Source organism: Trichosurus vulpecula, chromosome 6 (genome assembly GCF_011100635.1).
Source record: "Trichosurus vulpecula isolate mTriVul1 chromosome 6, mTriVul1.pri, whole genome shotgun sequence".
Classification (NCBI taxonomy): Eukaryota; Metazoa; Chordata; class Mammalia; order Diprotodontia; family Phalangeridae; genus Trichosurus; species Trichosurus vulpecula.
Window position 1 is genome coordinate 242,684,203 of NC_050578.1, and position 12,437 is coordinate 242,696,639.

At 37.3% G+C, this 12,437-nt stretch overlaps 1 protein-coding gene across 1 annotated transcript in view; it reads right to left on the minus strand.

The window, feature by feature from the left end:
• The window catches only part of DCDC1 (doublecortin domain containing 1), a 494,261-nt gene that overhangs the window by 430,170 nt on the left and 51,654 nt on the right, over window positions 1-12,437 (minus strand). The window contains 1 exon segment of the mRNA XM_036765123.1: window positions 2,839-3,009. Coding sequence (XP_036621018.1) covers window positions 2,839-3,009 — 171 coding nt within the window.

Consider the following 12,437-nt stretch of genomic DNA (forward strand, 5'->3'; position numbering starts at 1 on the left):
TCCCGTTTCATTTCAGAAGTTTGTCGTGTTTTTTCTTCTTATGAATTTTGCTTAAAAGTAATTGAAATTTGGGATCTTGGTTCATCAGCAGGGGAGGTGCAATTTCTTTACAAAATCCCAGCAAAATGATGTTTTCTTAGTCAGAAGGCTACATATAGGGAGTAAGAAGCAATGTTGCAAACAGTGGACTGGATTTTAAACAAAGGTATATTTAATCAACTTCGATTTTTCTGTTCAAGAAGGCAAAGAATGAGGAATCATTTCTTTTCACTTTGCCAACTTAATTATCTCTTCTTAATTATAACATCATCTCCTTAAGAACTAAGTGGAAAAGACTTTTTCCAAGGCAAGAAGAAGTGCACATGGGCTTAAATGAAGCTCATCAATGCTAAGAGGGATATTTACTGAGAAATCCCACTCAAACACAAAGCTCTTGCCACACTTAACCAACACTGACCCAAGGAGCAAGAACCTGGTCACGTATAATGGCCTCTCTACAGTGATGAGCTAAACAATGTAAATTATTTCAAATTAAGTCATTGCGTAACAACACTCTGAAAAAGAGACCCAACAATATAGACAATTGAGCATGTCTAAAAGATTTGGTAGACTCACATGGAAATGCATATCAAGTCTTCCCAAGTTGTGGTGTGTGCATAACCTGCTACTGAGCTTGTTTTTCCATTGGAGGAGAAAAAAAAAAAACCTCATAAAAGGAAAACAGACACATACACATACACACACACACACAACAAATCCACTGAAAACAGAACCTTAAGAGCTTGCAGTCACTGATACAGAATGAACTTCATTTACAGTTACCAGAGTATGGTGAGTTTAAAAGTCAAACTATCTAGAATGTGTTAAGGTTTTTAACTGTCAAACAGAAAGCTGAAAAAAATGTGCTAATTTTCAATGTGGAACTCTTGGCACAGAGAAGCATTTTGACCTAGACAGCTAATAATGCTCTCATTTCATTTTTACTTTTCATCTTTTTATATTAGAAAGAATTTAAAAGTTTATCAATAAAATCTTTTAAGCACCTTTCAAAGTTCCCTGTTTTCACACAAGACTACAGAACTCTATCCATTTGATTTTTAAGTACTAGTTTTGACCTGAAGGAAAAACTATGTTGGAACTGTGTTGTTTTTTTTTTAATACACCTCTTTCCATGCTACTGGAGTTCCATAAAAGGGGTGGTGTGGGGTAGAAAGAGGATAGGGGAGTATTTCATTTCTAGTAAAATTAAGGAAATACTTAAATTTCATTTTTTAAAAGATTTAATGCAAAAAGTACTTTGTGGGTTTTTTAATTGCACAGATTTTATTTGTTAATGGATTTTTTAGTTATTAAAATTGTTCAAGAAAACACAAATCACTTAGCATAGGCACATAAAAATGACTTCACTCTGAATATATATATATATATATATGTATGTATACATATATAATCCATAAAGCCTCCTAGTGAAGAAAAATGTCACAATTAAAATATTGTTTACTTTTGTTAATTAATATCGTTGTTAATTTTGGTTAAAGTGATCAAAGTAAATAATCCAAGATGAATAAAACCCAGATTTCACACTGGTTTTTATTTACGGGTCAGTTTGATTTAGAACTGTCAGAATGAGTTTAGACTCTTATTCTTTTTCAGAGATAATAAATAGCTTCATTACTAGTGCCATTTGTAATCCTTTTGAAATTATTTAATTTGGTAAATCATTCACCTTTTGCAAACAAAAGTTACTCAAAGGCTTATTTCTTGTTGGCCTTCAGTATATCTTAGCTCAAGACAGGGAGAGTTCACTTTTTTCTAGTTAATACAAATTTCTCTTTTAAGGACCAGACAGCAGGAGGTGCTGTGTGAACACTGTGCGGGGCATGTTGCTTTCCCTTCCCAACCCTCCCCCCGCCCCCCCAAAAGCACACAGAGAAGGGCAGCCTGAGGTTTGGGAAACATTCATTTTTCAACAATCTAGGGCTTGAGATCACAAGTCCGATTCTGAACAGAAAACTCCAAGCTGGCAACGTGACATATAATTCCCATGTGACATAGTAAGATCATGTCCCTAACCCCTTAACCCAAGGCTCAAATCACCTTGGTTAACTCTAAATTTCGTCAAGGTCCATCACTATTTAGCCCATGGATTTTGCTTTAGTTTAAGTCAATCGAAAGCATCTTTAAATAACAGTGTCTTTATAAACATTTATTTGAAATTCTGCCTGGATATATTAAGTCCTAAAGGGAAAGATGTGGGCTAACCACATATAGCCATAGGAACAGTACAGTCATGCTTCTATAATGAATGTTCACTCAAAGTTAATAAGCAAATAGGAAGTAAACAAAAAAAAAATTAAACGTCAGGGAATTAGCTTCTTTACCCTGAAGCTAACTCACATAAGACAATTCCAGTTCTATATTACACAATTTTTACATTAGCAACTCCAACTTGATCCTAAAGACTTCTTAGAAGAATATTAGAATAACCGTAGACTGAATATTGAAACCTACAAGTGTATTGGACGCTATTCATTTTCTCATTTAAAATCACTGCCTATAGAATTTCTGCAGAAAGGGTTGTCTTCGTCTTGCACAGTGTGCAGCAAGAAGAGACGAGACGTATGACATCCCACACCGAAAGACAGATACAATTAGCTCCATTATTGTTGGCTTTGAGATTATAGGCGAAGCATTTTGGCTCCCTAACGGGTAGTGGAGCTCGTGAAATACATGTCACAGCTCTTTATGACACAGTGCCAATCATTGCCTCTATACAACAAGTACATTTTTTTAAATGATAAAGAAAAAAGAAAGAAGCCATTTTAAAAGTGGGACGACTCACCTGTTTACAATAGTTTTTTGCAGACTTTAATCGTTGGTGCAAGGCCAATAGAACTCCTTGAATGTACATCTTAGCTCCTGAGGGGCTGGAACCTTCTCCCTTAGCCACCCAAACAAGTCCCTGCAAAGGTATGATGGAATTTTGCAGGCGTTTTTCAAGCAGAGGAACTATACAATGGGGAAAAAAAAAGGAAAAATACATTCTTTTGACCCAACTGAAATACACTGCCTGAAACGCAGCCCCGACATCAGAGCTAAGTCTTAACATCTATTATTTATATATGACCTAGGTTAAGTCTTAGAAATGCAACTCCCGCCTTGCTAGTGGCCACCATGAAGGATGTATTTATATTGAGACACCCCCCACCCCATGTAAGACTCATAAGCTTTGTGAGCACACCTGAATAGTTCTGAAGTGTGCCTAACTAGCTGCACTGAGTGTCATGGTGTGCACTGATTGCCTTATCTTCTCATTTATCACAGATGAGTTGGAACCAACCTTGCTGAAATCTACTTGCATTGTCCTGATAAAATTGTAAGATCCATGTTGTTTCTGGATATAGCTTCCTGTTGGGGCTCTTATATATCTAAAACATTATGTGTGGAATTATTCATATAACATAATCTCAACACTCATAAGCAATTTCATACTAACCTTTTCATTGACATTATCAAAGAAACCAATCATCTATAATACAAGGCAGTGTAGACTGTTTAAAAATGGGGGTGGGGGTGGGAATGACAAAAAAAAGGCGCCTGAAACTAGAATTTCTAGCAATGATCAGCATTTCTTTGGGGTTTTGGAATGTGAAGCATTCAGGGTTTGGGGATTCTTGTTATCCTAAAACACATTCTGCAAGCAAGAGGAAATAAGGCTGTGTTGCAACATAAGTATTTGTCAGACATGTTGATACATTATTTCATAATATTGGCTTATGAAGTCTTCCTACTGTCAAACACTCCAATAAAATCACATCCAAAAGCAATGTTTTTCAAGGTTTAATATCCCATTGTAGATCCAGATATTAAAAACAAGCCCAAACTTTTGACATTCCTAGGAAATCTGCAGAAATGAAAGAGAGACACCACTGAGCTCATCCCCAAAGTGAGATACATATGCAAGCACGCTGGAGACACAAAAATATTGTATGGCTATGATATCTTCATTAAATAGAGCTTCTGACTAGAGAAGAAATTACATATATCACCAGCAAAGTAAATGGGTTCTTGCCATTGGCTATATTGCATGTTGCATATTTTATGCAAAGAGGCCTAGCAAGGCAAGCTGGAAATTGAATTACAATTAGGTTCAGCAGAGCTGTTGAGCTGCAGAGTTATGCAAATGCTCTTCAAAACTAGAATTCTGCTGAATTTAATGCTCAGGAAAGATGTTACCACGAGGTGTTTTGTGTCAATAACTTCTATAACTTCACTACAGCACAATTTGAAGTTTCTCTGACATAACCAATATTAAATAGGAATTTAAGAATACAGGATGGGATTTTCTAAGGATTCTTATAGGAAAGGTTAAAATGATATTACTAACCTAATGAATATTTAGAGATTCTCAGATTTCTTCAGTGAGCCATTACCCAGACCAATAAATAAGTTTCTGAAACTCAACTCTCAATAACTTTCTTTAACCCTAGGGCAGCACCTTTCATTATAAATTTTGTTATTGCAATAACTAGAACATTTTATTTTTTAAAAGTTGATTCTTTTTAAAATAAAACAATCCATTCTATTTAGCCTAGAAAATGGCATATGAATTTGCAAACATTCTGATCTGAATTTTTTTTTGTCCTGAGGAAAATATTTTTTAAATCTCCTAGATTACTACCAAATTCAATTTATGATATGCCGAACTATCATTTGTGTGCCCACTTCAAGCAAACAGTTAAACTAATGAGTTTTCTATATAAAATATTGCATAGTTAATTTAGAGGAGAATTTGTTAACCTTGCACAAAATCTTTCCTCTGGTAATCTAAGAACATTCCATTGGATGTCTGAACAATTATGACTCATCTATATTTGTGATAGTGTAAAATTTCAAATTATTTGTGTGAGTCCAATAGATTCAGAGTCAGACAAAGCATTTGTTGTAAGGCACCTCCATTACCACCACCACCCCAAAAAGAAAAAAAAACTTTTTAGGGCCTCTACTTGGCAATTTAAGCAAAACAGACTACAGATAACAAATACAGGCACTATAACCATCCTTGGAGGGATGATGGAACTCAAACTGGAATATATCTATTTTTAAACAACCCCCAAGCCCCAAATTATTTCTGTCAATGGAAATACTATGGAAACAACTTAGAGCAGAACAAAGAAAGCAGCATTCATAAACAGATTTTTATAGGAGACTTCAGAACGTTCTCTGAACTTGTTGAATAATCTGCTCAGTATTTCAGAATCTCTCTGTTGGATGCAGGGTGCTCATTATAGCCAAGAGAACACTAATAAAGGTTAGCCTCTGAACTGGGATTAAGCAGGATCTTTCTTTGCGGATGCTGCAAGCTAGGAACTTGATGATCCTCACCGAAAGAGAGACAAAGCACCCTCCAAGGACCAACAATGAATCTACTAACTAGGAAGGCACAGAAAACAGAAGGGGGAAAAAAATGATGTGTCTACAGGCAGAGAAGGGAAATTAAAATCAGCTAAGTATGTTAGGTCCCACAAAAGAAATTAAGTAATGGATAGAACTGTTTATGAAATAGTAGAAACCTGTGGCCCAAGAGCTAGCCTTATTTTTAAACTGCCACTTGTCAACCCCATGTGGTCCTACATCTTTTAGCCCTTACAAAACTACATTAACTAAAGTGTGTATTAGCTTGCACCCGGCACAAACTGTTGGGAATTGTTATTGTTTTTAAGCAGACTCAGAGGAGCTCTTAAATTCTTCCTAGCTAGGGACTTCTTCCTTTCATATGAATTTCTCTCTCTTCAGAGGAAAATGTTATGTTACTACAGAAGAACAATCCCAAATTGTGTCATGAGGAAAGGCACCAGAAGTGAGTGATAATCGCTTAGGACTTTGATAATTAGGAAAGTCAGCAGCTGCCATTCATTCAGAGCTTTACAATCTGCAACGTACTTAACATCAGTATTATTTTATTTGATGTTCCTAGCAACCTTAGGAGTCAAGTGCTATTATGATCTCCATCTTAGAGATGAAGAGATGAAGTTTCATGGAGGAGGTTAAGTGACCTTGTTGTTGCTGGGTTATGTCTGACTCTTCATGACCCTATTGGGGGTTTTCTTGGCAAAGATACTGGAATGGTTCACCATTTCCTTCTCTAGCTCATTTTACAGATGAGGAAACTGAGGCAAGCAGATTTAAGTGACTTGACCAGGGTCACACATCTAGTAAGGGTCAAGAAGCAGGATTTGCACTCATATTTCTTGACTTGAAGTCTAGTATTCTTTCTACTATACTGTGCAGCCTCTTTCCTTCTAGCCTTAGAAAAGACATAAACTAAAGTTATCCTTTCAGATACTACGGTACATAATCAAGAGACAGAGAAACCTGAACCTCGATTGAGAATGATCTGTGCATGAACCTCAATTGAGAATGATCTGTGCATGCCTTCCTGATTTCAGGAATTTAAATGTTAAATGTTAAAAAAAAAATCCCCTCCTTCAGGAAATCAGCCAAGCCATTACTAGAGCACATTTGCACATACTTGCACAACTCTGATATGCCCTGGATTGGGAGTCAGAAGTTTAGGTTTCTACCTTTAACTATGTGTGTGAGCAAGGCTCTGTGAGGCCTAGTCTCTTTCATCTGTAAAATGAGCATTCATTTTGTTTATGCTATGGATTGCACAGGATTATTATAAAGAAATGACTTAAATAACAAAGTATTATATAAATGTGAGCCATTAACAAGGGAAGTGTGATATTTTCTTCACATATTTTTGTCAGAATAAAACAAAATATTATAAGAACCACAATTTCCTATCCCTACTGCCCCATAGTGTCTATACAGTGGCCATTCTAGAAATGGTTTGGGGTTTTTTTTGTTTGTTTGTTTTTTACTGGCTGATGCTCTAGAAGTGTAGGCCTTCAAGTCTATCAAATCCCACATCCCCAAGTGGTTCAATCTGAAAGAAGCCTCCAAGAAGCCCATGGGGAAAGTGGGAATTGATGTAGATGCTGAACAGGTAGCATTCTTTCTACTAAGAAGAGATTGAGAGAGTGGCTTAGAGGGGCACCATGTGCCAAACTGCAAAGCCAACCCAGTCGTTTCGGTCCTGTTCATTCTTGATGCTGATCTGCTGTGACTGAACTGATCACGTGGCCGATAGGATCTCATGCATCTGCAGCCTGCTTCAGACTGATGCTCAAGATACACTCTGGACAGTGTCTGTTGGAAGAGTTTTAGCAGCAAAAATCTATTATATATAATTCTTGATTGTTTTCTGGGGCCTGGTGAGAAATTCAAAATTGATCACTGAATATGAATCTACTCAAAAGCTTCAGTGGCTCTGATCATTTCTTCCCTGAGCTGTTTCAACATGTACTGTACATACATACGGCATCCCACCCCAACAAAGTCATTTGTGTATGAAAATCTTTAATCAGATGAGTAGAGCATTTTTACACTGGTTTTTCTAACAAAATACTTGTGAGATTGAAGATAAAAAAATAGGCGCAAAACACAATCTTACTGCTGGGCAATAATAAATATAACTCACAGTTATGCACCACTTAATAAAGTTTCATAAAGCAATTTTTCACAACAAAATATTGTGAGAAAGTTAGGGCAAACATTATCCTGCTTTATACATGAGGAAATTGAGGCCCAAAAGAATTTAAACTACTAGTCTGAGTATTAGAATTAGGATTTGAGCCCAGGTCTCCTGGCTCCAACACCTCTTGCCCCTACACTCTATGCAGTAACAACTACCTGAGGGCCAGAGTTGGGCCTAACCTACTAAAGGGGCTGCTAATGTTACTCTTAGATGTCTCTTTTTTCTGCCTAATTCTTTCCATCTCATCTTGGCAACTAGATGGCACAATTGAAAGATGCTGGATCTGGAATTAGGTGAGATCGGAGTTAAATCTGACTGCAGACATTTATTAGCTGTGTGACCTTGGGTGAGTCATTTAACCTCTGCCTGAGTTTCCTCATCTGTAAAGTGGACAATATAAGAGCACCTACTTCTTGTCGTTGTGATGAGAAAATGAGATAATATTTACAAACCTTAGAAGGTTAGCTAGGTAGTAGCAGCAGCAGCAGCAGTAATAGCAGGTAATTTAATTCATATAACTAGATATGTGATAGCATGATATAAAACTAAAATACTAATACCTCAGAATTACATAGTGCTTTTTTTTTAAAGAGCTCCCAATACAATGAGTTCAAATGCTCATGAGAAATTGAACTGTTCAGCCTTCCAGGACTTTACACTAAAATCTGTTAAGTTGCTGATAAGAAGCTTGAATGGATTTGGTTCCATAGTGGGATCTCTCTATGGCAGAACCAGAATGCTCCCTGAAGGGAAGCCAGAATGCTGTTGGAGCCTGGGATGGAAGGGCTTCCAAGCATGGCATTTTGGAAATGTCTTGGTATCAGATATGAGAAAGGGCCAACATTTGAAACCTTCTGGGCATAACCTTATGTGATTTTTCTGGCTTGGTAAATGATACAAATGAAGTTTTAAGAAATCAATTTCAATCTGTATGAATGATGATTAAAAAGGAGCTGGCAGGCCAGTTCAGATTTAGACATCAATGGACCTTCCCCAAATGAGAATCAACCTTTCTCCCCATAAGGACACATATTACATGCAAACTGCTCCTTTGTGCCCTGCATACCCATAGCAAGGTAAAGAAACAGAAAAAGATGGACAACTTTCTATTGTATTTTCCAGAGAACTGGAAATGAACAGGTATTCTGCTTCCAAATGAAAGCAAAATAAAACTGACCACTAAGGAAGCATCCCAAACTGGAGCTGATTTAGTGAACATATTGGGGCAGTGTAGTAGATGAGGAAGGGTGCTAGATTAGAAGCCAGAGACCTTGGCTGGAGCCCTAGTTATGCCATGTAGAGATAGCTATGGAGCCCTGATCAAATCAACTTCACTGAGCTTGAGGCCTCTCTTCAAGGTCTAGCTAAAATGTTACCTCCTACAGGACAGCCTTCCCCAATTTTTCTTAATTTTACTGCCTTCCCTCTGTTGATTATTTCCAATATATCCTACATATTGCTTGTTCTAATATAGCTGTTTCCACATTGTCTACTCTATTCCATAGCTAACTGCATGGGTTACTCCACTCAGTTGTGAGCTCGTGGAGAGCAAGGATTGTCTTTCATCTTTCTTGTACCCTTTGGGCTTAGCACAACATCTGGCACTGAGTAGACACAATATATGTATATATATATAGACTAACAGATGCTAGGCAAATTACCCTACCTTAAACTCAGTTTCTTCATCTGCAAAATGGGGATGATAATACTTGTACAACCTAACTCATAGGGTTATTTTCAGGATAAAACTTACAAAATCTAAGTATTAAGAACTATTATTTTAAAAGTCAATAAACAAATCAACAGCCATTCATTGGTGGCACAGTGGATAGAGCACTGGGCTTGGAATCAGGAAGACTCATCTTTCTGAGTTCAAATCTGGCCTCAGATACTTACTGAGTGACCCTGGGCAAGTCACTTTACCCTGTTTGCCTCAGTTTTCTCATCTGTGAAAAATGAGCTAGAAAAGGAAATTGCAAACCACTCCAGTATCTTTGCCAAGAAAACCCCAAATGGGGTCAAGAAGAGTTGGACACGACTGAAATGACACAACAACAACGCGCCACGCACTTTGGTAGGTGGTAGGGATACAGATAAAGAGAAAAAAAGCAGTAATTGTCAACGAGCGTGTAATCTAATATGGGGATTTACCATGCAAATGACTATCTGCAAACAAGACTTATACAGGATAAATTGGAGATTTACAATAATCTCAGAAGGAAAACACTGAGATTAAGGAGAACTGGAAAAGGGTTCTTGCAGAAGGTGGGACTTATAAAGTTACAAAACTTTATAAAAGAACCCTAAATTCAACTGGGATATGTAAAGGGGAAGTTTATCTAAGACCCTTTTGGTAAGGGTCAAAGAGATTGCTTAAAAAAGTGAATGAGAAGTGATTATTGCACACACCAGGATACAGATCTGAAAGGAGTTTGAGCTAGTGCCAAGGTAAGCGTGTGATTGAACGCATTCTCCAGCCCATTTTGAGGAGCAGTAATATGGCACCAGGTCCCCAAAGCAACTGGCATACACTAGTCAAAAGTGTGGTCTGCTGGGGAGGATGAATGATGGCGAGCATACCGTTTTCTGTGTTGTTTAAATCATGTCAGTGTATTTTTACTCAAACAAAACTAATCTAACAGCTGCTCTGTACTTTTGTTTACATGCTATGTGTCAAATCTTATTGTCCCTAAGGTACTTATGAGAGAAGATTTAGCAGTCATTTTCTTAAATACCGATGCCTATCCAAATTTGGATTTTTCCACCATTGAACAGAATGACAAGCCCACGATTGCTGTACTTAAAGCAATCTCTCACAGCTGCTTTGCTTTTTCAGTGATCCCATTAAATTGACGGCATATGCCTGTGGGGTCTACACTGCTGTAATACTGAGGAGTGAGAGGCTGATTTGCACTATGCGATCGAACAGAATAGGGCTTCATTGGGGGAGAAAAATTTAATAGGCCATATTGTTTTTACCTGAGTAAAATTGAATTTCGGCACTGTGACCTTTACTGAACACCTGGTTATTTTAATTGCTCGTATGTGGGTGCACTTTGACACTCCATGGGTTACTAAGTATGAAATCCTCCAAAGCCCCCTTAAGTCTCTAATGGGCAGCAGGCGTCATGGCTTTCCTTAAACTGAACCAAGTCTCTGCACATTAAATATGCTGGCGCGTCTTCTGCTTGAGCAAGTGGACCGGAATGGTGTGAATTGTTAATGCCTTGCTGCTTTGGTTCACGGCTTGTGATTGATCATTTGTAACTATATCTACTCCTTGTTCCATGAAATCAAGTATGGAGTAATGGGTTCATCAGATTTGGGGGTTAAATTGAGAGTGAAGAGGTACTGTGTGTGGAAATAAGAGTTGCCATGTTCAGGGCCGGCCTTGTAACAGCATGGAATCTAAAGGCGATATTCAAAACCACTTCACTCATCATACGCTTACTGATTCTGAATAGGGTCCATTTGCAGGGGACATTTGGTAGTTTTCCAATATGCTTTATGCCTCTTTCTACTTCCACCACCATGCACATCTCTTTTTCATACATCCCCAGTAGTATGCTGGTAGAACAGGTCAGAGTACACAATTACTTTATTTAAGTAACTTGATTTATAAAAGTAGAAATAGGCTGAGACTTTATTGTATGATTCCTTTTCCCTCACCAGAATCAGCATGTGTACCTTTGAATACTCCAGTGTTTTGTGGACCTAAACTCCTCGGCTCCTGAAATAAATGGCATTCAGTGATGAAGCAGAGTGTTTAATATTATATTGGCCTGAAATCAACTTCCCAATGACCTAAGCAAGAAGTTGAAAAGAATCCATTCCACTAACCTTTAAAAAGTAAATAAATCTCACTGTATCAAAGGGGATATACCCCAAACAGCCTTATTGTTGTACTCCTGTTTTGCGACACGTACTACCTAGATCTCAATAAAGAGATTCAGTGACAGTTTGGAGTGATAACTTGTAATGGCCGGCTGAAATGTCTTTTCATCATGGATAAACTTAATACTGAGTCTCTTAAGATAATATTTAGAAAAGTCCTCACCCACTTGTTGCCACCTGGGATACCTTAACTTTTACACATGTACTAATAGATGTTTCTCTGTATCATCAACAAAATTTGTGAACAAAATAAAACACCTCATGCGTCTGTGTGATTAACAACAAAGCGTTTTTCTGCCTCCTTCAAAAATTAGCTCATTTTTCTCTAAGATGCCGTATAGATGATATCAGTGCAAATTCTTTCAACTAAGTTGGCCCTGGTTTGTTACTGGTTTTTTTTTTTCTTAATAGCTATGAATCTGGAACAGTATTACCTGGCACCTTCCTAACTCAGAAGGATATATTTAAGATTGAATAGATTATGTTTGTAAAGCTATCTGAGATTCTCAAGACACATACTAAATCAAGGTTTTACATGTCCTTGCATAGTTATATGTCTGAAATTTTATTAAAAATACATTTAATGAAGTATGTATTGGAAAGGATGGCATACAAGTCCTGAGTTATCTAGTGATCAGATTGCAAATTCCTTCTTTCTCTGTTTTTCTTAGACATGATGAGCCATCCCCATAGCATTATTTAAAGAAGCATGTCCAAAGATAATCCTTCTCCCATTCTTAATGATTTCCAGAGACAGAAATCTCTCTCACACCCATGACTGGTCAGTTCTGTATTACTTACAGAACTTTGTAAAGAACTCTCTATTTGTGACAGATAAGACCCAAGACTGCTAATGCCCATTTTCATTTAACTCCATTACAACATTTTCTCCACCACAAATTTGAAAGGAGGAATTGGTGGTAGAATATCGAGTGAAGAG